We start from the raw sequence: 24,846 nt of genomic DNA on the forward strand, positions 1-24,846 counted from the left end.
ACTGCATTGAAAACAAAATATTTAGATTTCCTTTGGATCACCCAGAAAGAGCAAACTGTATTTGCTGTTGCGTTCATTTCCTGGTTGCTCAAAGCTCCTCTTCTTTTGTAGAAAGCCCAGGCCCAGCTGAAGCTCCCCATTATCCCATCCCTCCAGAGGCTGCTGATTTACCGTTGGGCCCACCAGGCGCTGGTCACACCTTCTGATCACCCTCTGCTGCCACTCATTTGGCAGAAGTTCTTCCTCCTGTATCTTCACCGCCCAGGACCTCAGTATGGGTATGGTCCCAATATTACAGTATGTTTCTAGGCAGCTGTTTCTCCTTTGCATTGTTCATATCTTGGTGAAGTGTGAATTAGAACCATTGTTTGGTGGTGGGGAATAGGAATCTCCCTCCCTCCCTCCCTTCCTGGTTAACGTTATTACATTGGACCTTTTTGAAGTTTGAGGGCCTTGTGGCAACTGTCTCTATTATTTCCATACTCAGTGTGGTGAAGACAGCATCCTGGCCTGATTAAACCTTTGGGTGGTCTGGACAAAGCTTAGCATAGAACCTCAGGAGATGCAATGGGAGGGGGTGGGGGACTGCCCCCAAGCTTATGTGACCACAGAACTGTTTGGGGTGCCTTGGGGGGGCACTCCTTGGGGTGCTTGGTGATGAGTAGTGCTGGTGTGAACAAAGACCAGGCTGTGTCTGGTGCCCTTGGGTTGTGTTTGAGGGTATCCAGCGTTTCCACTGGGTATGATGGTCCTAAGGCCTACTGGGAGCTCTCCTTGGTTATTTGAGTTGCTCATCATCTCCCAGCTCAATTCCTAGTTCACCCCCACTCCCTTAACTCACGCCTTTGATACACAGGGATGTTGATTTTTTGCCATGTCAGTTTCTTGACAGATTGCAAGGCTTTTAAGAGCAAGTACCATTTTTATAATCTGTTCTGTACCTCAAAGCAGTAATAATATCCTGAATTTGTGTACCATTTCATTCTTTTTAAAAACTGCATTCGTATATAAATCTTGTTGGCTCCTCATAATAACCTTGGAGGTAGGAATAATAGGTAATTGATTTAGTTCTGTATTTACACAGCCTTAGTGAATTGACTTGCTAATTGTCTGCTATTTTGTGCCGTATAGAAAGAGTATGATGTGTCAAAAGGTAATAGATCTATGTTTTTATTTTTTAAGGTTACCCATAGATGGCTGTATCGGAAGAAGGTTTTTTCAAAGCCCTGCTCATATCAATTTGTTGAAAGAAATGAAGAGGCGTCTGGCAGAAGTGGCCGACTTCCACCACGCTGCGAGTAAGGCCCTCCGTGTTCCAGCAGAGGGCAGTGAAGGGCCACACGAGAGCCAGGCTGGCATCCCTGGCTACCTGACTTCACCAGAACTGCACACACAACTTGTGAGGTGATACACCACTATTTAGCCATTTATATTGTTTTCAACACAGCTTCTGTGTTGGGACAGTTATTTTTGTTACAAATTGCTAGAGGTTATTCTCTTAACTCTGTTTGAATGTGGAAGATGGCTTTGATACAGGTTTGCCTTTTGAAATGTTTTTCTTTTGTGTTCCTCATGAGAAATGAATCAGCAGTTTTGATGTACTTCTGTCCAGTGGCTGGAGTCTGAGTGATAGATCATAAATCAGAGGGCTGATACCTGCTTTTGTTTCTTTGTGTAGAAACAAGAGCAAACCCAAACAATTTATCTGCTGTACTAGTTCTTTAAAAGAAATAAATGACTAAGGCGGGGGTTCCTAAAGTGGGGTTCATGGACTTTCTTAGGGATTCATGGACATACCTGAACTGAAGGGTCTAGGAATCTCCTGAAGCTGCTTATAAAATAAGGCATGATGTTTGCATACTCTCAAAGCATTAGAACTGTGAGTAAGTTTGGGTTCTTTTCCCATTATTCCTTCACCTTTCATTTTTAAGACATAAAACAAATGTAAGTCTTATAAATGGAACTTAATAATTAACCTGAATAAAAGATATCTTGATGAGGAGACCCCGTGTTTTCATCCAGCACTGAGGTTTCAGGCCTGCTTGGCTTCAAAACTCTTAAAGCTATCTCTCTGCCTCTAGATTGACTTTTCCCCTTATCTTGCTTAGTTGAAGGAAAACTTAGTTGAACAAGACTTAATCTGTGGGAAGGCTGTATCTCTGAGCATTCCAGATCGGTAAAGAAAGTCTTTGATGTTCGCTCTCTGAATTCCTCTTCCTTTGCTGTGTTCATAAAGTAGCCATCTATCTTACTGAAACAGAAGCTGGAGAAACTACATGCCATTCTCCTCTCTTTAAGAACCTCAAAGCCCTATTCATGCGTCCCTTCCTAGATAGACTGTCGCAGAGGTGAAGGAGGTAATTTTCAACTTTATTGAGCAAAACAAGCAATGTAACCTCCCGCTCCCCCCCATCCCACCCCCAGTGATTTGTGTATTGTAGACTACTTCTCCAGTACCTGATGCTGCACACAGCTGCTTAAAAAACCAGTGTTCTTAGCTAAACGGACTGTGTTCCTTATAAAAACAAAAACAGAGAACATAGCATTGTATATTTTTTAAAGTTTTTACTGGAAAATTGAGAGTTTAAAAAAATCTGGCTTTGTTCTGTTCCTTCTAAATGGGAACAGAATGCACACATGTGAGGTTTATTTGTGATTCCTTGAGGAAGGATATTAACAATTAGCCTAAAATTGGCAAGTTTTTCCAATACATAAATGTTAAATGGCTTTCAGTATTTTCTCTGAAAGGAATTGTGTTTGAGTATTACTTTTAACTTTTCCAAGCACTAAGGCTCACGGAGACTGTTAATTGTCTAGGAAAAGAGAAGCTCCAAATTGAGACCCTAAATTTGTGTTAAAATCACTTTCTGCAATTTTTTCAGTGTCCTGTATTTAATCCGATTTTAATAAAAGAGTTCTCAGAGCTCTTTCTTTGGGTTTTTGGTTTTAGCAATTATTGTATCATATTTTAATTATTTGTGACGTATCATTTCTCCTGATGGACAGGAGTTGTGGTTGTTGGAAACATTTTCTATATTATGGTACTTTCTTTACTTTTACATAATAATGTCAGAATTTGTAGATATATTTGAAACTTCATTTGCCTGCATGACTTTTTAAAGTTTATATAATTGTGTTTTTATCTTTTAGGCTCTTCAATGTATATATATTATGGCTAGAAGATGAGAATTTTCAAAAAGGAGATACCTATATCCCTTCTCTACCAAAGCATTATGATATACACAGGCTAGCAAAAGTGGTGCAGAATCAGCAGGTGAAACTATGGCGATATCTTCTTTACCATATCTGACTAACATGAATTGGTCACATTCATAACCTAATGGTAAAACCACTTATTGATATGGAAATGGACGTTTACTTGAATAGTCACTGACAGTGGGTACACAGTATATAAGCAGTGGTATTAAAAGGATGTTCCTTTTGCATCTCTAGCCCTACCATGGCCTCACCTAAAGGCTTGGGACTCATTTGAGGGTTTTCTACAATCTCACAGACAATAGCATTCCTCTTACTGTTTGTATTCTTTCTTATTTTAAATTAACAGCAGCTGAACACTTTTCAGCAATCATCTCTACTCCCATGAAAAGTACAGTGTAAGAATTTATAGGGACTCATATTTTATTTAGGAGGGTAGTTGCATGGAGTAGATAAGCAGCTCACCTTTGTTCGATTTCAGAGATGTCTTACTTATAGGTGTCACAGTCTTGGGTTCCCCTTTGTAGACACTCGATTCTAGTCTTCACGTGTCCTAAGCTGTTCTCTCCCTGGCACCCAAAGATGTCTATGATCCCTTTATAGGCTGAAACTTCTAATCTGAGTTTTCTCTAAGCTTCTGTAGCCATCTTCAGTGGGGTGGGAAAGATACATCTGTCCTATTCAGTTCCTTTTTCCTAGGGGCTGAACTTACTGGGCATTGACTCCAATACTGGGATGGGATTTAGGAACCTCTAAGACTTTAGAGACTTTAATTTGGATCCTTAAGTCTAACTCCCTCCATATTATGTGTAGTATTTCATCTCCTTTAGGTGTCTTTGACTTTGTTTCTTCTCTTTTCTTTCCTTATTTCCTTTTTCCCCCCTCCCGCTTCCCTTCTGTTGTCTTCTCTTCCTTCCATGAGCATTGAATTGAGTGTCTTCCAAGCATCTAATGCCAAGGATACACGAAGAAATCTCACACAGTCCCTGCCATCAAGAAACTTACTGTAAAACAGGGAACTAAACAAACAATTATTATACTTGATAAATGCTGTGTGAGTAGAATGCACAGGGTGTTGTGGGAACATAAGAGGAACTGTGTCTGATTAAGACTGGGGCTGAAGTGGTAATCATTGAGCTGCGCTGCTGCGTAGGGCAAATAGAAGTTGACCAGGTTGAAAGGAAGGAAGGGCATATTGATGGGAGTGGTGGAGAGGATGTTGCAAGTACTGTGCTCAAAGACATGGCATATGAGAGAGTGGCATGTTTCAAAAAGAGCAGGTTGGGGCATAGCAGCAGAGGTGAATTGGGGTCATATCACTAAGGACCATATATGCCTTTCTAAGGAATTTGACTTAGTTCTGAAGTCTTTCTTTGGAAAAGCCATTGAAATTGCAGCAGTGATTGGACAAATGGATGAATTCAAAATATACTGAAGAAGAATCAGTTGATTTTGTGACTGATAAGGACTCCCAAACTTCTAACAGAGATGCTGTTTACAGAGGTAGGGACTACTGGATGAGAAAGTGCCTGAGGAGCTTCAAGGGAATTCCCTATCAAGGAATCAGTGGGGAAGATATATATAGGTCTGAAACTCAGGAAAAAGACCATGTAGGAAAATTTGGGTTTAATGGTGTGAGAGTTTTAGATTAAGAAGAGGATTGAAGATGGAACCCTGGGAAATAACTGTATTTAAGGCAGAGACAATAGGCTGAGAATATAGAGCCAGAGAAGAAGTAGGAACAGTAAACATGAGATCATGGCGTCCTGAAATCTTTTTGAGTGTAGTTCCTTATGTGACTCTTTGGTAGACCCCACACCTCAAGGCCTGAGCCAAGGCTTTGCACATGGTACTTGGTCAGTGTTTTTTTTTTTTTTTTTTTTAACCATCATGAGTACTATTTATTTAACATTTTTCTGGAGGTATTAACCAAAGAATTAGACAAGAGATTTTAAAAATGTTGGTGAAGATGTAGAAAAATTGGAACCCTCATGCATTGTTGATAGGAATGTAAAATAATGCAACCACTATGAAAAACACTCTGGCAGTTCCTCAGAAGCAACAGAACTACCGCATGATTCAGCACTCCCACCCACAGGTACACACCCAAAAGAATTGAATGCAGGGACTTGAACAGACACCTGCACCCCAATGTTTGTAGCAACACTATTCACAATAGCCAAAAGGTGAGAGCACCCCAAGTATCCATCAGTGGACAAATGGATATATATAAAGTGGAATATCATTTGTTGGTCAATGTTTTTAAAAATCAGTGGTTGCTTTCTTCATTCTCAGAGATTTATTTTGGTTCCCCAGCATTCACAGAATTAATTGCTTTCTTTTTTTAAAGTCTGTCTTTGCTTGTTATTTGATGCATAAATCTTCATTATTTTTGTAAATCAAGCCCTCAGTTCTTTTTTTTTTTTTGTTTTCTGAGACATCTCTGCTTACCCATTATTAATTCTCAGTATTTGCTCTGATTGTTAGCCTCCATCAGTATTTATTTAGCACAGATGCAGAAAGGTGGCATAGTGACCCCACTTACAGGAGATGTATATACACAGTAAGAGAGTCTGGTACACCACATTTAACAGTTCAGTGCATATAGGATTCAGGCTTGTGATCAGTGTTAGGCTTTGGAATTTCTCGTCTGAGTCTAGAGTGCCTTATGCCATGGTTGGTTTGGAAATAATGATTTAGGACTTTAAGGCAGTGTGCTAATTGAAAAGCCAGGAATGTTTTTAGGTTTAGAAGAATCTTGGCCTTTAGAACACTTAAAATCAGAAAGAAGAAAATCATGGCCCACAAAACCATAGTCCATATTTGATCATCTGTTATTACTATTTAAAGTGGTTTTTCGTGTTCATTGATATTTGAAATTTTTTCTCTAAAGGCAAGCTACCATTCTATTATGTAGTGCTCACCAAAATGAAGTACACATAGTTCAGAATATGCAAGACAGTCTACTGGAGGGTGGGGAGAGAATACTAGAACCTCTCTCTTTTTTGTATATTATTTATTGACTTATTTATTTAACCTTTTATTATGAAAAAATTCCATCAGCTAGAAAAGTAGGCAGAACAGTGTAGTGGACCTACCCCCTTCCCCCAGTGTGCTAGGTGCCCGATTTCATCTGTTCACTCCCCCATCATTTTTATCTTGGAGCTAATCCTAGAGAACATATTTCATACATTAAAGATTTCAGTATGTATTTTTGAAAGATACGATTTAAAAAATATATAACTTAATAGCATTTATGTTAAAAAATGTTGAGTAATTTCCTAATATTACGTATCTATTTGTTGTTTAAATTTCTAGTTGCCTCATGAATGTTATAAAGCTTTTTTTTTTTTTTTTTTAATTTTTCATTTTTTTTTTTACCAGTTGTTTGAATCAGGATCCACATTTCATAACTGGTTGAGATGTCTTATAAGTATACTTCATCTGTAGGTCCTCCCCTCAACTTCTTGTTTTTGTTTGCAATTTATTTGTTGAAGAAACTGGGTAGTTTGTCCATAGAGTTTTTTCTCAGTCTGAATTTTGCTGATTGTATCTTATGGTATGGTTTAATGTGCTTTTCTGTCTCCTGCATTTCTTATAAATTGGTATTTGAATCTAGAGGCTTGATCCAGTCCAGGTTCAGTTATTTTCAGTATATTTATTTTTAACTCACTCTTTAAAAATTTATTTTACATGTACAATGCACGTAATTTTTTATCTCAATAGTGTACATATAAAAATTTATAAATATGCCTAGAGTGGGATTGTTAAAATTATTTTTTCTGATCATAGTGCACAATCAAAAAAGTTTTGAGACCACCACTGAAGTTGTTACATTGGACATTTTAGACACGATTCATCCTAATGCTGTAGAACTTGGAGAGGATCACCTCATTTTGAAACTTATTTTTGACTTTATAGTTAAATATGTAGTTTCATATGTCTGTATCTATCGATCTATAATTCATCTGTTAAAGTATTATGATTCTATTCTAGGATCTGTGGATGGAGTATCTGAACATGGAGCGCATATATTACGAGTTTCAGGAAACTGTTGATCTGTGGTCACAGGGCAAGCGTGAGTCCCATGCCTCCCCTTGCAGTTTGTCAGTGCAGCTGGACTTCACTGATCCTTTGTTGGGTGAGTCATATGAGCGTCAACCCCTTTGAATGAATGAATGAATGAACAAACTAATGAACAAACAAATGTTTGAATTAAGCCATTGAAGATACAGTATATCTTTCCAGGGAGAATTGTTTTTTTTAGGAATTTACTGTTAACTTATCTACCACTTACGGTTAGATTAGGCTATGAGTGAGAGAAAACTACAGAACAGTAATGGTTTAAACAAGATAGAAATTAACTTTTTCCTCACATAAAATATGTCTGGAGGGAGACAGTTCCGAGAAATAAGGTAGCTTCATAACTCCTTCAAGCCTTCAAGAATCCCTGCTCCTTCTATCTTGCTGCCCACCTAGTCTCACACATGGCATCCAAGATGGCTGCTGTCACGTTCACATTCCAGCCATCAGGAAGGGGAGTCTCCCTGTTTTAAGTGCTCTTCCAGAAAGCTGCTCACAGGTATTCCAGTTTCATCTCATTGGTCCAAACTGAGACCCAGGGCTATACTTCGCTGAAAAGGAGGCTGGAAAGGGCTCATTTTTCCTATGATGCTTTAAAAAGGCATTTTAATTGACCTTCAAAACTATGTGTAAAGTGCTACTTTAAATTTGATTATTTTTGATTTGCAGTTTTAAAATTCAGAAGTCTGTCTTTTTCTTTAATAAACTCTTTTTCTCTAATAAACTCTTTTCTTCTGTACTGGAACCCCTACTATAAAATGGATGCTATTCCCGAAGTTTCTAGGTTGTTTTTTTTTTTTCTCACAGTGCATTTTTCTAAAGAAACAGTGTTATAAATTATCTGTTAGTTTCTGTGCCGGCCGAAAAGTTTTTTCCAAGAAAAAAAAAATAGAAAACAATATTTGGGGCAACTATTAATTTTAATAACTGATATATTTTAAAAATTCAGAACATATCACAAAATTGTAAATATATAGTTGTTGACCAAAATATTGCATTTTGTAGTCTAATAGAGTACTGAAGTGATTCAGAGAGAGGCAAAAAATCTAGTTTTGCCACTAACAATCTAGTTAGCAGTGTGATCTAAGAAAAATACAAACCTCTCTGGGCTTCAGTTCACTCATCTGTAAAAAGAAAGGTGCTGGACAGTCTCCTTCAAGACCCTAAAATTTCCTGCTCCAATATCCCTCTCCCTGCTTTTTTTCCTGAAGAAAATAATAGTTTAAAATTTTCAGATTATAAAAGGTCTTTGTGCTCATTGAAAAAAATTTTAACAATATAAAAAGGCTTAAGGAGGCAAGTAAAAGTTGCCCTTCCATCAATCACATAGATTCTCATTTTCTATTCCTGAGAGCCTGCTAAATGAGAAGAAGAAATATTGTTATAGATCTGGAAACTGTTGAATGCTTCTCTGTTTATGTCCTTCTGTCTGTAGTGCTTTCACATTTCCTTAACATTGTCCTAACAGGGTAATTGTTTTCTCTGGAGTTAAGCTAGTGATTGATTAAGCTGTTAGTTTGTTCTAGGCACTGTTCCAGTACTTAATGTGCATTAAGTCCATCCTCACAACAACCCTGTAAGGGCTATCCCCATTGAGTAAATGTGGAGTGCAAGGGGGCCTGGTGGTTAGGTCACCCTCCCAAGTCACACAGCTAGTGATTAGTACAGATTGCAATTCTACAGAAAATTAAGGCCTAGACTTTTAAATAATAAGTTCTAGTTTTTTCTTGGATGAAAAGAGGTTAGATATTGATTATATCAAACAATTGAATGTGTGTTTGTGATTGTAGGAAAAATTTAACCAGTACTACTTCACAAGTTTTGCCCACTTATAACACCAAGTTCTTTTTGTTGAATTAAATTTGTTTTGCTGGCTTCATCATTTTTGTCGATTGTGGTTCAGAGTGGTGATTACAGTTATTTATGCTCTTAATTTAAATCTTTTTCATTTTTCTATTTAACATATTATCCTTGATTGTTCTTTCATGGTAAGTTACACTAGGTTTGAAAAAGAACCCCTAGTTTTCCTTTGGAGTCATGACCTTTAATGTTGCTTGAAAGAAACTTTAACATAAATAGTCAGGAGTCTTATCCCAGTGATGAATATCTATCTTTGTTACATCCTGAATGAAGAGTGGTATTTCTAGTGGAAAAACAGCAGCTATAAGGGACAGTGCTCTACTTGACCTGTTTGGAATGTTAAAATCTGTTTGGGGTTCAGACAATACAGAACTCCTTATGCTTGAAGCAAAGTCATGGCTATTAAATTTTCTTTAATATTTCTCAACAAGAATAGAAAAATGAATGCTATATCTGGAATGAAATTGGAAATTCACAGTAGTCCCTTAAGTACTTGTTGACTTATTGACTTGAAATTCCTTTGACCTCTCCCTTCCTCTCTTATCCCACTATTGAAAAAAATTGAGTATGTACCAGTATTTTTCTTCATGTTCTTCAGTCTCCACCCATTGTGTGTTATGTGTTTAATGGGGTGAAGAGAGGGGAGGGAGGATAGGAATTTGTTGGGCACCTGCTGTGTACTAGATGTAGAAGTATTAAACATTTTAATTGTATTAACAGCTACTAGCATGAGGCCATGTGCAATCTAGTGCAGTCTAGTCATACAGAACCACCTTTATGTTTCTTGTATGGTGCCTAACTTCTTAATTGGACTCCATAAAATAATTTGTTGAGTGAGTGAAGGAATGAATCAGATCATTAAGTGAATGAATGAATTACCTTATGACTGCATAAATATAAGTGCTGGAAGTTTATATGCATGTCTTCATTCATTTTAACTCTGCTGTTCCTAGCTCTACTGCTCAAACTTTGGCCTACTTTAAGACTTTTTACTTAGTTATATTCTATAATGTTCATTCATTTTCCTCCTATACCTACGACATTTGTCTGGATAGCTGCATTAAACTCTTAACTGGGCTCTCTGCCTTCAGACTCCTGCATAAATTCATTGTCTGGATGATAGCTACCATCTTTATCAAGTTTGCTTTGAGCTATTCACTGGATCCCCTTTACACCAATATCAAGTTCAGATTTCTTAGTATGTCATTCAAGGCTGTGTAGAGCAGTAATTAAAGGTCATGAACTTTAGCTCTTGATCATTAGATAATGATTTTGTTATCTAATAAAGATTTTTTTCATTTAGGTCTTTTGTGGTTTAAGGGACTATTTTGAAAACCACTTGCGTTCTTTTTTAAAGTGACAGACTGGAGCTTTGTACCTAGTAGTGCATTGCTACCCATTAGTACCCATTACTCAGTAAATATGACTTGCTTTTTTTCCCAGCTAAAGAAAGGGTTTTAAGTAACTTGCAGAAGCATGAGGCTCCCCATCCTCCCCTTGTTCTACACCCAATGAGGCCTCCAGTGCCAGTTATTTCCTCAGCTGTACTACTCAGTCAGAAGGACACCACACAGCTCGTACGCACGGACTTGAATCTGTTGCAACAACAGGCCAGGTAAGACCTGAGACCGCAAGCTTTTACCTTGCTACTTTGACAGCCTAGATTACTTAGTACCTAGAATGGCTTCCTCATGAGCATTCTTATGATGATGGTAATGTGACCAGACTGGCCTGGACAGTTCATTTGGTTAAATGAGTTGTGACAAGTCTTTTAATTTCACATGGAAATATGTGGTGTTCTCATGTGCTATACATTTTACATGGTGACATAGGTTTCTGAGTGTCATTAATGCCAGCTAAATTTTTCTTATGCTTCTTTTAAAGGAGACCTTGATACTGGAAAGATGGTTAAAAGGATGCAAAAAGAGATTTATTTTCTTTTGTCAATGCTTTGCGTGCTAACCTTCCCATTAAAAATTGGCGTAGGCACTTGCTCAAAGTGTGAGAAAGTCATTTAGTGTTTTGGGTTCATGTAGTAGGAATAATTAGTTGTTTAAGCTTTTTTTCTTTTTTAATTAGAGAAGTTGTATGTTTATAGAAAAATCATGCTTGAAATACCGAGTTCCCATATATCCCCTGTTATTAACATCTTCTTTAATGTGGTACTTTTGTTACAATTAATGAAAGAATGTTTTTATAATTGTACTGTTAACTATAGTCCATCATTTATAATAGGGTTCACTGTGTTGTACAGTCCTGCTTTTTGTTTTTCCTTTATTAAAAAAATTATCCTTGCAACATATATACAATCTAAAACTTCCCCTTTAACCATATTCAAATATATAATTCATTGTTGTTATTTACATTTACAATGTAGTGCTACCATCACCACCATCCATTGCCAAAACTTTTCATCAACTCAAGTAGAAACTCTGTACAATTTATGCATTAACTTCCCATTCCCTATCCCTACCCCAACCCCTGGTAACCTATATTCTATTTTCTGACTATTATTTTAATTATTTCATGTCTTTGGGATAATACAATGTTAGTCCTTTTGTGTCTGGCTTATTTCATTCAACTTGATGTCTTCAGGTTTCATCCATGTTGTCACATGTATCAGAACTTCATCCTTTTTACAGCTGAATAATATTCCATTGTATGTACATATGACATTTTACTTATCCATTAATTGGTTGATGGATACTTGGGTTGTTTCCATCTTTTGGTAATTGTGAATAATGCCACCAAGAACATTGGTGTGCGAATATCTGATTGCATCCTTGGTTTCAAATCCTTTGGGTAGTGAGATTGCTGGGTCATAAGGTAATTCTAAACTTAACTTTCTGAGGAACTGCCAAACTGTCTTGTACAGCAGCTGTACCATTTTACATTCTCACCAACAATGAATGTTTCTGTTTCTCCATATCCTCTCCAAATACTTGTAATTTTCCTTTTTTTAAATAGTAGCCATTCTAGTGGGTGTGAATCTCATTGTGGTTTTGATTTGCATTTCCCTAATACTTAATGATGTTGAACATCTTTTCATATAGTTTTTGGCCATTTATATATCCTCTTTGGATAAATATTTATGCAGATCTTTTGCCCAATTTTTAATTGGGCTGTTTTGTCTTTTTATTGTTGAGCTGTAAGATTTCTTTATGTATTCTGGATATTAAACCCTTATTGGATAAGTGATTTCCAAGTACTTTCTCCTATTGAATAGGTTCTCTTTTTACTTTCATGATGAAAGTCTTTTGATGCACAGACATTTTTAATTTTAATGCGGTCCCATTTATCTATTTTTCTTTTATTCTCTTGTGCTTTGATTATAAAGTGTAAGAAACCATTGCTTAACAAGGTCCTGAAGATGTTTTTCTATGTTTTCTTCTAAGATTTTTATAGTTCTGGCACTTACATTTAGGTCTTTGATCCATTTTGAGTTTATTTTTGTATATGGTGTGAGGTAGGGATCAACCTTCATTCTTTTGCATATCCAGTTTTCCTAGCACCATTTTTGAAGATACTATTCTTTCCCCATTGAGTGGGCTTGGCACTCAAAAATCAGTTGGCCATAAACATGACAGTTGATTTCTGAACTCTCAATTCAATTGCATTGGTCTGTGTTTGTTCTTGTGCCAGCACCATGCTGTTGTGATTAGCGTGGCTTCATAATAAGTTTTAAGATTGGGAAATGTGAGTCCTCCAACTTTGTTCTTTTTTCAAAATGGTTTTGCCTAGTTGGGGTCCTTACCCTTTCAGTTTGATGATTGGATTTTCCATTTCTGCAAAGAAAGCTGTTGGAATTTTGATTGGGATTGCATTGAATCTATAAATTGTTTTGGGTAGAATTGACATCTTAATGATATTTAGTCTTCCAATCCATGAACACAGAATCTCCTTCCATTTGCTTAGGTTTTGGATTTCTTTTTAGCAATGTTTTGTAGTTTTCTGTGTACAAGTCCTTTACATCCTTGGTTAGATTTATTCCTAGATACTTGATTCTTTTAGTTGCTATTGTGAATGGAATTTTTTTCTTGATTTCTTCTTCTGGGTATTCATTACTAATGAATAGAAACACTACTGATTTTTGCTTGTTTATCTTGTACCCTACCACTTTGCTGAATTTGTTTATTAGTTCCAGTAGCTTTGTTGTGGATTTTTCAGGATTTTTAGTCTATAGGATCATGTCATCTGCAAATAGGGTAAGTTTGACTTCCTCCTTTCCAATTTGGATGCCCTTCATTTCTTTCTCTTGCCCAATTACTCTGGCTGGAACTTCTAGTACAGTGTTGAATCATAGTGAGGACAGTGGGCATTGTTGTCTTGTTCCTGATCTTAAAGGGAAAGCTTTTAGTCTCTTACCACAGAGTATGATGTTAGCTGTGATATTTCATGTATACGCTTTGTCAGGTTGAGAAGTTTTCATCTATTCCTAGTTTTCTAATTGTTTTATCAAGAAGGGGTGCTGGATTTTGTCAAATGCCTTTTCTTCAATTGAGATGATTGTGTTGTTTTTTCCCCTTGTTTTGTTAATTGTGTATTACATTAATTGATTTTTCATATGTTGAACCACCCTTGCATACCTGGGAAGAATCCCACTTGATCATTTCTTCCTTGACTGTTATTGGTCCATGCATTTATTGTGTGTGTATGTGCATATGTCTTGTGTGCACACACATGCACCCTACATATGAGTATAATAAGTAGTTATTTATTATAGATTTAATAAATTCTGTAATATAGAATTTATAATATTTTTATATAAGATATAGAATTTTAATAAGTTACAGAATTTATTACAGAATTAACAGTCTTGGTCTTTGATATTTCAATCTGTGTTGCTATTACCTAAGAAGTCACTGGCACTTACAAGGAAGGCACCTTTAGGGGGATTTCTCATTTGTTCTAGAGTATTTAGGGGTCTGTTAAAAGTTTTGTATTGGTATAGCACAGATTCTAAATGGAGCTTTGTTTCTGTAAAAGAAGTTGTCCCACTTTTCTATTAAACATTTCCTTCTTTTCTTAACCTTCTGTTTAGCCTGACTGCCAGAGGAAGGATTTGGGTTAGTCTTGGTGCACACACCTTTGGTATTTTGCTACTTTGGTATCCTTATGTCTTATTGAGCTATAATGCAGACTGGGAGCAACTAGAAGTATGTATCACTTATCATGTAACCTTTCCTAAGTTTTTCTATAATCTCCTGATGTTTTTCAGAACTGCAGCTCTTCGGGAATCTCAACAGGTTGCCCTAGATGGTGAGCTGTTGGAGATAATGCCCAAGCAGTATGTTAATCGAGAAGAACAGATAACACTCCATTTGGAGTGTAGAGGCAGTAGTGGTAAGAAATGCCAAGGTGCAGCAGCTATAACAGTCCAGGTAAGTGTGTTTAAATTTTTTCGTAATTCAGAGAATTTTAATTGAGTCCATAATATTAGCATATCATTGAGAAAGATTGAAAGAAATATAGCACATGACCAGTGTCCCAAAACATTTAAAAATTTGCAGGGGAGTAAAGACACAAGCTGAGCTAATCATGTATTTCCAGATTAGTACCAGATGAGTCCTACAGAGAGTCAAATAGGAATTCAAAGAAAGCAGAACCATAGAGAAGATTCTTAGAGAAAGGGGCTTAAACTAATCCTTAAAAGATTTTGATGATGATTGGATTTAATTAGAAGGAATGTGGGAATGGAGTCGCGATGATGTCTTCTAGGGGTCAGTGAGTGGATCAGTCTATTTAAAGTTGTTTTGGGGAGAGGTGGTGGGAATGACATTGGAAAGATTGATGTCAGTGGTTACTTGGGTGCTCTGTGATGCTGAGGGGCCACTGAAGATGAACATGGGAAGGACGTGTGGAAAGCAGGATCAGTGGGATGGAGATTACCAAAAGACAGAAGGAGAGAAATGCAACAATATGGTTAAAATTTTTCACTGTCTCTCAGAGTCACCTTCTTGACCTGGAAATGGAGGCAAGAGTTGGAGCTGTGGGTGTTGTAAGGACTTCAGAATGGAAGCTTAGCTTTAGCCAACTCTTCGCAGCACTTATGAACCCAAAATCATTGATGTATCATTAAATTTTATGCATTTGCCTTTTAGATCTTGTAGGAAGGAAAAAGTGGAATTACAAACTAAAAATACAGTAGTACTGGCAGTTGTATTTACCCATCATTATGCTTACCAGAGATCTTTATTTCTTGAGGCAGCTTCAATTTTTTGTCTTTTTTCCTTCCCTTTCAATCTGCAGAACTCTCTTTAGCATCTCTTGTGGGGCTTGTCTAGTGGTGATGAACTTTCTTAGCTTTTGTTTATTTGGGAATGTCTTAATCTCTCCTTCATTTTTAAAAGACAGTTTTGCTGGATATAGAAATCTGGGTTGGCAGTTTTTGCTTTCAGCCCTTTAAATATATCATTCCACTGCCTTTTTGCCTCCATGGTTTCCAGTGAGAAATTGGCTCTGAATCTTATTGAGGCTGCCTTGTATGTGACATTTTGCTTCTCGTGGCTTTCAGAATTTTCTCTTTATCTTTGACATTTGACATTTTGATTATAACATGGCAGTGTGGGTCTATTTTGGCTTCTCCTTTTTGGAGTTTGTTGAGCATCTTGGATGTGTATCTTCATGCCTTTTGTTAAATTTGGGAAGTTTTCAACAATTGTTTCTTTGAATATCTTCTCTACCCCTTTCTTTCTTCTCCTTCTGGGGCTCCCACAATACTTATATTGGTGTACTTGGTGGTATCCTATGATTTTTCAGGCTCTATTCACTTTTCTTCATTCTTTATTCTTTCTACTCCTCAGACTGGATAATTTCAGTTGTCACATCTTCAGGTTCACAGACTCTTCTGCCAGGTCCAGTCTGTTGAACCCTTCTAGGGAATTTTAAATTTCTGTTACTACTGTCTTCAGTTCTGTTTGGTTCCTTTTCATAATTTCCATCTCTCTACTGATATTCTCTGTGTTCATCTATTGTTTTCCTAATTTCCTTTAGTTTCTTGTTCATGTTTTCCTTTACCTCTTTGAGTATATTTAGGACCTGTGGTAGTCTGATTTGTATACTCCAGTTTGGACATGTTCTTGGTCTTGGTCTGCATTCTGATGGCTGTGAACCCATTGTAAATAAGATCTCTTCAATATGTTACTTCAGTTAAGATGTGGCCCCACTGAATCAGATTGGGCTTTAACCCAGATTACTGGAGTCCTTTATAGCAGCATGAAAGTCAGATGAAGAGAGAAGCCAGGAGAGGTCACCATGTGCATTGCCATATGACAAAAGCCAAGGACCAAGGATCACTGGCAGCTAGCCCCAGAGTCCTCACAACCTTAGAGAAGAAAGCATCACCTTGCTGATGCCTCAATTTTGGATTTCTCCTAGCCTCAAAACGATGAGCCAATAAATTCCCATTGTTTGAACAAACCCATTGTATTTTTTTTAGCAGCTGGGAAACAAAAACAGGATCATTCTTTAAAAAGTCTTTGTCTGGTATGTCCCAGGTCTAATTCTCCTCATTGATGGTTTCTCATGCTTTAATTTTCTCTTTACCTGGGCCATCACTTCCTTTTTCTTTGTATTTTTGTAATGTTTTGTTGAAACCTGGAAATTTTGATATTTTATTGTGCTTTATCACTGGAATTTAGACTCTGAGGTGTCTCTTCCTTAAGCTTATACCAGTTAGTGTTATGACAGAGTAGAGTTAACAGCAACAACAAAAAGGAAAAAAAGAAAAGACCTTTCCTAGTCTTTGTAGTTTGACCTGTGCGAATGCTCTCTTCCAGAGCTAATCCATACAGTGAGTTTAGAGAATAGCTCTAGGCCAAAGTGGAGGGGTTTCCCTGATCCTTTCTGTGCATGTGTCTTGTCTGGGAATTCCCCCATGTAGATACAGATATGAATGTCTCCTCTTCCCTAGGAAACAGTTTCCTTATGATCCTGGGCACTGCGCTGTATGTCCCACTGCCAGAAATCCCTTGCTCCAGGCAGCCACTTGATGACCTAATGTACCCTTCATCAATCTTCTTGGGTGACTCTTTTCTCTAAAATGTTTTCTCTGAAATTATATTTATACTTTTCATATTTTTTATTACCTCAGAATGTATTTCTGAGTTTTCCAACAGAGTTCTATGCATCTAAAGTTAAGAAATTTGACCTAGATGTCAGGATGAGGCCTTCTTATTTTCCTGTATGTTACTATAAACATGTCAGACTCCTGAATATTGAGATATCTTTGGCCAGATACTTCAAAAAGTAATTTCCTTATCTGCATGTTTTTTCCTTTGTTGTTAATGCGTTAGTAAAACAAAGGTAGAAGTATTTAAGAAAGACCATTTGCTAAAGTAATAAAGCAGGAAGAAAAGTTTGCCAACTTAGAATAGAGTTTGAGTGGGTAGCAAAGTAGCTAAAATGTTTCTGGTCTTAATAAAAAAGAGATATTTTATACTAATCTGTGTTTTCACAAATACAGTATTTTTCCATATTTTGAAACACACATCTTTGCCAGGCTGTTAATTCTATGTAGAGAAGGGAATTGTCCAAAAATGTATTTTAATAAGTAACTAGTAAGATAAGTGCAAAGAATTGTTTTTCCAGTGCTAGCTGTTAGCTTCCTCCATGAAGAGCTGTAAATATTTGCTGCTCCAATCACAGAGCAGGTCTCATAGCCTGACCTCCTGTTAACTCTCAGGGTCTTGCAGTGGAAAATACCACCAGGCAGACCAGGGAGCTTCAGCGCCAAGCCTACCAATGACTTGCCTCTCTTTCTTTTCAGAAAAAGGGATCATAAGTATTTATTTGTCTGAACCCTTAAGTTAAAATTTTGTTTATAATCTTTTACTTGTTAATTTTGAAATAAATAGAATAAAATAAAATACTTTTTCTAAAATACCTTCGAAGTACCTTCAGAATTCGCAAAGAAGCTGTTTTTCATTTCAATCCTTTTTATCATAAATGGCTTAATTCTGATTTGACAGCACACCAAAATATTTGTCTTTTCTCAAAAGAAAAATTGGTAGATGCAAATATTGTTTGAAGAAAGAATGGGGAGGGGCGGAGGGAGGCAAGAAAGGGCAGACAGGAAAAAAAAAAAAAAAAGGAGGCTTTATAGAAACCTAAATAATTTAAATAATAGCTGTGTTTCGTGGCCGTACCCTCTACTCATTAGAAATACCTAAGTTTTCTTAAGGTAAGTTTTAATTCTCTGCTGACCTCACCAGGCTGCACATCGAGCCTGACTTTCGTTTCCATTTGGGACTGATCTGAAGCTTGGGAACCCCTACTGGTGGTTCCTAGAATATAAGTTTCAACAACAGTATCTACTTTGGCCATTATTTTGCCTGATAATCCAGATATATGAAGGGAATTAAAAATGTGAAGCAGTGGGCAGGATTTCTCTGGAAAGTTATGTAGGAATTACTAATTGAGTCCTCTCCTCAATAATACTTGCCCGTTGATACTGCTGGGAACTGATTATGAAGTAATTAATCTTTGGCTACTCATTAATAGCTAAGAGCAAGATAGAAAAAAGGTGAAACTCTAGTTGCCATGAAGTTGGGGCATTGTCTATGCAAGGCAGTTAGTTTTGCTCTAATTTTTGACCAAAGATTATACTTGAATCTGAAGCCATCCATTGCACAAATGCCATCTGGGGAAGAGAGATGTTTGTGGGGAGATTAGGGGTCGTTTCTGAGTGTTGATATCTCATCCTGAACCTGTCACTGGGAAAACACCACAGAGGTATATCCTGTAAAAGGTGGGCGGTGTCATTCTTATACATAAAATTGTAGCCTCTCTATATACATGTCCCAGTGACCACATCATGACTATATCCAATAGTTTTGATCCTGGTTCACATCTTTCTATCATTTGGTGATGCTGAGCTTCATAGGAGCACTCCTAATCCCCGTAAATTTCTAACCACTTCTCAGTTTCATTCTTTTCCCCCCACTTAAAGATTAGATTGCTAATTGTGTTTGGTGCTTGTTCCAATTTGCTAATGCTGCCGTTATGCAAAATATCAGAAATGGATTGGCTTTTATAAAGGGGGTTTATTTGGTTACAAAGTTACAGTCTTAAGGCCATGAAAGCGTCCAAGCTAAGGCGTCAACAATAGGGTACCTTCACTGAAGGATGGCTGGTAGTGTCCAGAAAAACTGTTAGCTGGGAAGGCACATGGCTGATGCTGATCGCGGGTTGTGTTCCAGCTCCTCTCTCAGCTCCTGTGTGTTCTTGGTTCTTTCTCCTAGGACATTTCTCTCTAAGTGCCAGGGGCAGGGGTTGGGGGTACTGTCTAAGCATATCCCAAGGAAAACTCTGGGCTAGTGGCTCCAAAGCATCAGCAAAAGTCTGCTTTCAACAGCCATCTTCAAAATGTCTCTGTCAGCTGCTCTGAGCTCTTTTATAGGACTCCAGTGATTAAATCAAGACCACTCTGAATGGGTGGGGTCCATATCTCCATGGAAATAATCTAATCAAAGGTATTACCCACAGTTGGGTGGGTCACATCTCCATGGAAACATCCAGTCAAGAGGTCACACCCTAATCAAAAAAGATTAATCAATCTGCCCCCACAGGATTGCATCAAAGAATATGGATTTTTCTGGTGTACATAATATATACAAACCACCACAGTGCTTCTCTTGACCACCTTCTTCACTGTGACATCAACTGCTTTTACCTATCATCTGTGCTGGAGTTCTTAGCCTGGCATCTGTGAATAGTCTTCAGGGGGTTGATGAAGCCCCTGAAAGCATATATAAAATTTTTGTCTATAGAGTTCATAGCTTCAGTAGATCCTCAAAAGAGTACTTGACCCCTAAATGGTTAAGAACTATTATCTATTTGTGTTGATAACTCCTATTCTCTGTAGTCCAGAATTCTGTCTTGAGTTCCAGATCTAGATTTCCAAGTGCCACTTAACATTTTACCTGAATGTCCTATACATACCTCAAACTCCATAAGTCTCAAACCAACCTCATCTTTATCCTGTAATTCCCACCTTCCTGGTCTCCCAAGATACAGACTTAAGCATTAGTGTCCTCTTTTCCACATACCCCACCCTATCCCCATACTTCCTATCTGGTTGCTTCCTAAGTTAACTTTGTTCTGCCTCTGAAATAGCTTTAAATTTATTCCCTTTTCTCTGTTTCTAGTGCATCCCTGGTAGGCCCACATCACTTTGCTCCTGAAATATTGCATTAGACTTTCTATCCACAGTCTCTTTTCTGTCTAGGCCATTTTCCATTCTGCCACCATTCATCTTTTTGATCACATTTGCAGTCTAAAAACCCGCATTGGCTCCCCAGTATCTAAAAGGAATATTATTTTTAGGGTCCTTCATAATCTGTTCTTGATGTTTTTCTAGCAGGATCTTTTACCCCCCTCCCATTCCCCAAATGTCCTATTTTCTAGTCACTTCAGAGTTTTTCCATTCTCCAGATGTAACATGCACATTCATACCTTTGTTCTTACACATATGATGTTTTTTGTTTTCCCCACACCTGTTTTTGAGTTCTTGCTTGTCCTTCAAACTGGTTCAAGCAATACCTTTCCTCAAGGCCTTTTCTGACTCATCCGGTCAGATTGAGATCTTCTCTCTTCTTGTTACAGCCTGTGCATAAGTACTGTTGTAGTCACTTGCTGTTTTTATTCCTAGCAGATTGTGAATTCTTTGGGGGATAGGGTTTCATCCTTATTCATCTTCGTACCTGGACCGTCTAGCATGGCTCTGAGGCATAATAGTTTATAATCCTTGAATGTCTGGACAAAAGCTACCAGCACACCACTCACTGGGTTATGTTACAACTCGTTTTGTAGTATAATTAATTCTAATTCTGTTACTAAATTTTGAGTTATGTGAGCGCAAGGACCTTGTCTTATTCGTTTATATCATCAGTGCCTCTTACAGTCAATACCATCTAACATGTATTTGAAGGAATGAACTATAGATTTATATTCTTTACAGGTGAGCTCCCTGATTTTAACACTTTCAGGAATTTGTAGATATTTGGCTGTGAAAGACATCAGGGAAGTTAGAACTTTATTCCTATTAGAAATTAGCAGCCATTTAAAAATTTTGTTTATCCTGTCCCAATTTAAACAGCTTAATGGTTTTCATACAAAATCTTAAATACCACACATTTTTTACTTAAATACAAATGTCTCCCAAGCATTCAGTCTTGGAAAGTGGTAAGGATGGTGCATCACTTTTTTTCCCCAGCCCTGTCCAGAATACTTCTTGTCACTTGCTTGGGCACTCTCATTTCCAGGTATTTATTATGCTGGGTGCTTTGCTTACATTATCTCACTTGATCTTCACAGAATGAGGTTTGGAAAGGCTAAGAGACTTGACAAGGTCACACAGCTATTTAGTGGCTCAGTCAGAACTTAAGCCTGCATCCATTTAAATTCAAGATCCTTGCTTTTACCATTCAGCATTGCCAGGCCATTTTACCTTAGCTCTTTCAGCTCTACTTTCTGAAGACCATTAGTATGGTTCTGAGTAAGCTGATCATGACAGTCAAATCTCACTTAAATTGACATGTGTGCCATTTTCTCTCTGAGTCTGTGTGATAGGATTGCCTTCTTAATTAGTAATTAGAGGATCCCATGCTCTTAAATGAATGTTCTGCATTGGAGCAATTGTTAAAATTAGTTTACTGGGAGATGATTTTATATTTTAAACGTAATTTTTAATGGCTCATTCATGAAGTTTTCAAATCGTATAATGAATATATTTTATTGCTTAGTATAATTTTTCTGGGAAGGAAAGTCCTGGAAATTTCCAGCTATCTGCAAATGTTTGAACTATGTATAGCTTGTTTGGGGCATACAAAAGCCAAATTTATTTTGTGGTGAGACGTGCTTCTTCTCTGGTCTCCGCTTTTTTTAGAAGCCTCTACAAATTCAGTGATATTCCCTGAGGAAGTGGGGTAATTTATAATAGGGTTTCTTTTGTTGTACTTTGGTATTGTGGGGCATGTTTGCTGGACCCAGGATTGATTTATCATCATGTGAAAAATGTGTTCATTACTAGAAATGAAGGATGGAAAAGACCCACTGAGGTTCTCGCATTATTGCTGAAGAATGTGCTGTGTCCAACTTTTAAATTTATTTGGCTACTTTAAGTGACTCAAGTGGAGGGGCTTCCTCCATGCTGCTTTGGTCTATTGTCTACAACTTCTTTTAATTATGAGCTAGTAGTCATTCAATCTCTTCAGCCTCCATTCTAATAAGAAAAGAAAGCTTTCAACAGTGGTAGGGGCAATGAACAGAAATATGAAGACTAGAAATAGTGATAAATTTAGGGTATTTTGTGTGAGAGTGTCTAAACTTTGCAAAACCAGTGGTTTTTATTTTGTCTCCAGCATTAGTAGTTTCTAGAATGTGGGGGAGCAATTTTAAAGTTCAGGTTACAAAATGAATGTAGTCTTGTCTCTCTTTGTTTCCCAGTCAAATAAACCACTTTGTTTTCTCTTATCCTTTGTCTTCCTACTTCCTACTTCCCTTCATAATCATTTCCTCCCAGAATCCTTCCTTCCAGATTCTCTCTTTTCCTGTTAGGCTGCTTTCTCTCCATGGTGGCCAAGGGCACTTTAAGCCACTCACAGACCTAGTTTAACTGTAGTTGGTGACATATTGGGCAATTAAAAGCTGTGACTGCACATACTCCTAATCATTATATTTAGGCTATTAAACATTGTTCTGCTCTTTGAAAGATCTGAAATTTAATTCATATATTTATATTGATTCATTGTGTGGTTTAATGTGCATAATTTAATTTTTTTACCTTTCATTTCTCCAATAGTAAAAATTAAAAGTAATTATTGTTAACTTTATATATTCTTGGGTGTTCATTTTCATGCCTTTTGATGTCCTACTAACAGTTCATTTTTCTTTAAAACAAATTTTGTATGAATTTAAATACAACATTGGTGAGTTTTATGGAAGAAACTTGTTATTATCGTAAGCATAAAAAGTAGGTGGTGCTAAGTGTACTGTCACGTTGTGCTGTGCTGGAGTTCCGTGTGAAGCAAAAAAACCGGGACCATGGACCTTAAGGAGCTTTGGATATTGAATTTATGATGATAACCCTGACAGGGACATAAGGGCCTTAGTTAAATAAATTAGTGAATTAAGTATACACATCATTGACGAAGGTTACCTGTAACATGGCAGTGATGGCTGAAGGCTGGGTTTTGGCAGGTGCTTAAAAGGAAAATGTAAGTCCTAGTGCTTACCTATGTGAGTGGGGAAGACCATTTGGGTAGAATATAGAATTTAAAATTCCTGCCTTCTAAATGTTCTGATCTTTTCAGCATTCTCTGCTTTGCCTGTAAGGTACGTCCAAATTGCATAGCCTGGTCCTAAAATCCTCCCGAAGTTAGGCCTCCCTGCCTCCCCAGTGTGATGGTGCTGTTCTCTTCAGCACCAATGCCCCAGCATCTGCCAGGCCGGGCTGACTCCTCCTTGCTGTCCCTGTCTCTCAGCCCCTCCCCCACCTCACTTGTTACTTTGGTTCTCTCTCTGTATTGCAAACTGGGCGAGGATGTCCTTTCCTTTCCTCTGCAGCTATCTACATACAGCACATCCCATCTTTTCCACAAAGATCAGGCTTACTGGTCCCCTAGAGGGAAAAGATTGGCAGACAAGGGGTGTCTCTTTGCAAGGTATGCTTCGAGAAAAGCCTCAGTAGTGGAAGGCATTGAGTCTATTCTCAGTAGTGGAAGGCATTGAGTCTATTTTCAATGAGGATTTGGAGAGTAGAAACAGAAGTGAAGAAAAACTTACCCTACAAAAGACTGTGAACCAGTAATAAACTAATTCAGGATCATATCTGTTTATAAAGTCAATCACCTGTTTTTATATAATTTGGTATTTTTATAATGTAATTCTATTTAAATTTAAGTTTGATTCTTCATGAAAAGCCTGAGATTCTTGTACTGTTTTTTTGACAATTTTTTCCCATCCCTCTCAAGTTCAACTGAGAGTTTTTGAGTTACAGTATTAATTGTAATAATATTCTCTTTATCACAGGCCCAACGTATTTGTGATAAAATATCTGCTATAGAAGCATGTATAGAAGGAAAAATTATTGACCATTTAAATTTTTGTTAGTTTGAAGGTATGCATAAGAATGAAGCAATAAGCCAGCAGCTTCATGTTTTGCAAAAAGAAGTGAAGCATTTGCAAGCAGAAGCTTCTAAACCACCATCACTTAATATTGTTGAAGCCGCTGTGCATGCAGAAAACTTGATTACGTAAGTTTTGAGGTCATTGTAATTTACAATTTTTTTTGTTATTGATAGTAATCATAAGTGTTACAGCACCACTACCACCACCACCACCACCATCCCTAAAAGAAATCTCACTAATTAGTACATTAGGCATGCCATGGCCTTTGGACCAAATCTGATCTATCACCTATCTTTGTAAATAAAGTTTTATTAGATCATAGCTGTACCTATTCATTTATATATTGTCTTCAGATGCTTTTATGCTATAATGGCATAAAAAACATCAAGTATTTACTATCTGGTCCCTTACAGAAAATGTTTGCTGATCCCCAGATTAGAAGATGAAATAATATATAGAAATTAAGTCATGGAGAGATGTAGTGCTTAACTTTTATATCAAAGTCACATTTACCCAGGAAGTCATCACTGTCAACTCTTAGATTTTTTTAGCACAATT

At 37.2% G+C, this 24,846-nt stretch overlaps 1 protein-coding gene across 1 annotated transcript in view; it reads left to right on the top strand.

Annotated features, from left to right (window-relative positions):
• EPG5 (ectopic P-granules autophagy protein 5 homolog) overlaps positions 1-24,846 on the top strand; it is a 128,693-nt gene that overhangs the window by 54,883 nt on the left and 48,964 nt on the right. The window contains exons 22-28 of the mRNA XM_037805516.1: positions 112-278; positions 1,183-1,404; positions 3,151-3,274; positions 7,213-7,357; positions 10,603-10,774; positions 14,378-14,540; positions 24,271-24,413. Coding sequence (XP_037661444.1) covers positions 112-278; positions 1,183-1,404; positions 3,151-3,274; positions 7,213-7,357; positions 10,603-10,774; positions 14,378-14,540; positions 24,271-24,413 — 1,136 coding nt within the window. The remainder of the gene's footprint in view (positions 1-111; positions 279-1,182; positions 1,405-3,150; positions 3,275-7,212; positions 7,358-10,602; positions 10,775-14,377; positions 14,541-24,270; positions 24,414-24,846) is intronic.

Source organism: Choloepus didactylus, chromosome 16 (genome assembly GCF_015220235.1).
Source record: "Choloepus didactylus isolate mChoDid1 chromosome 16, mChoDid1.pri, whole genome shotgun sequence".
Classification (NCBI taxonomy): Eukaryota; Metazoa; Chordata; class Mammalia; order Pilosa; family Megalonychidae; genus Choloepus; species Choloepus didactylus.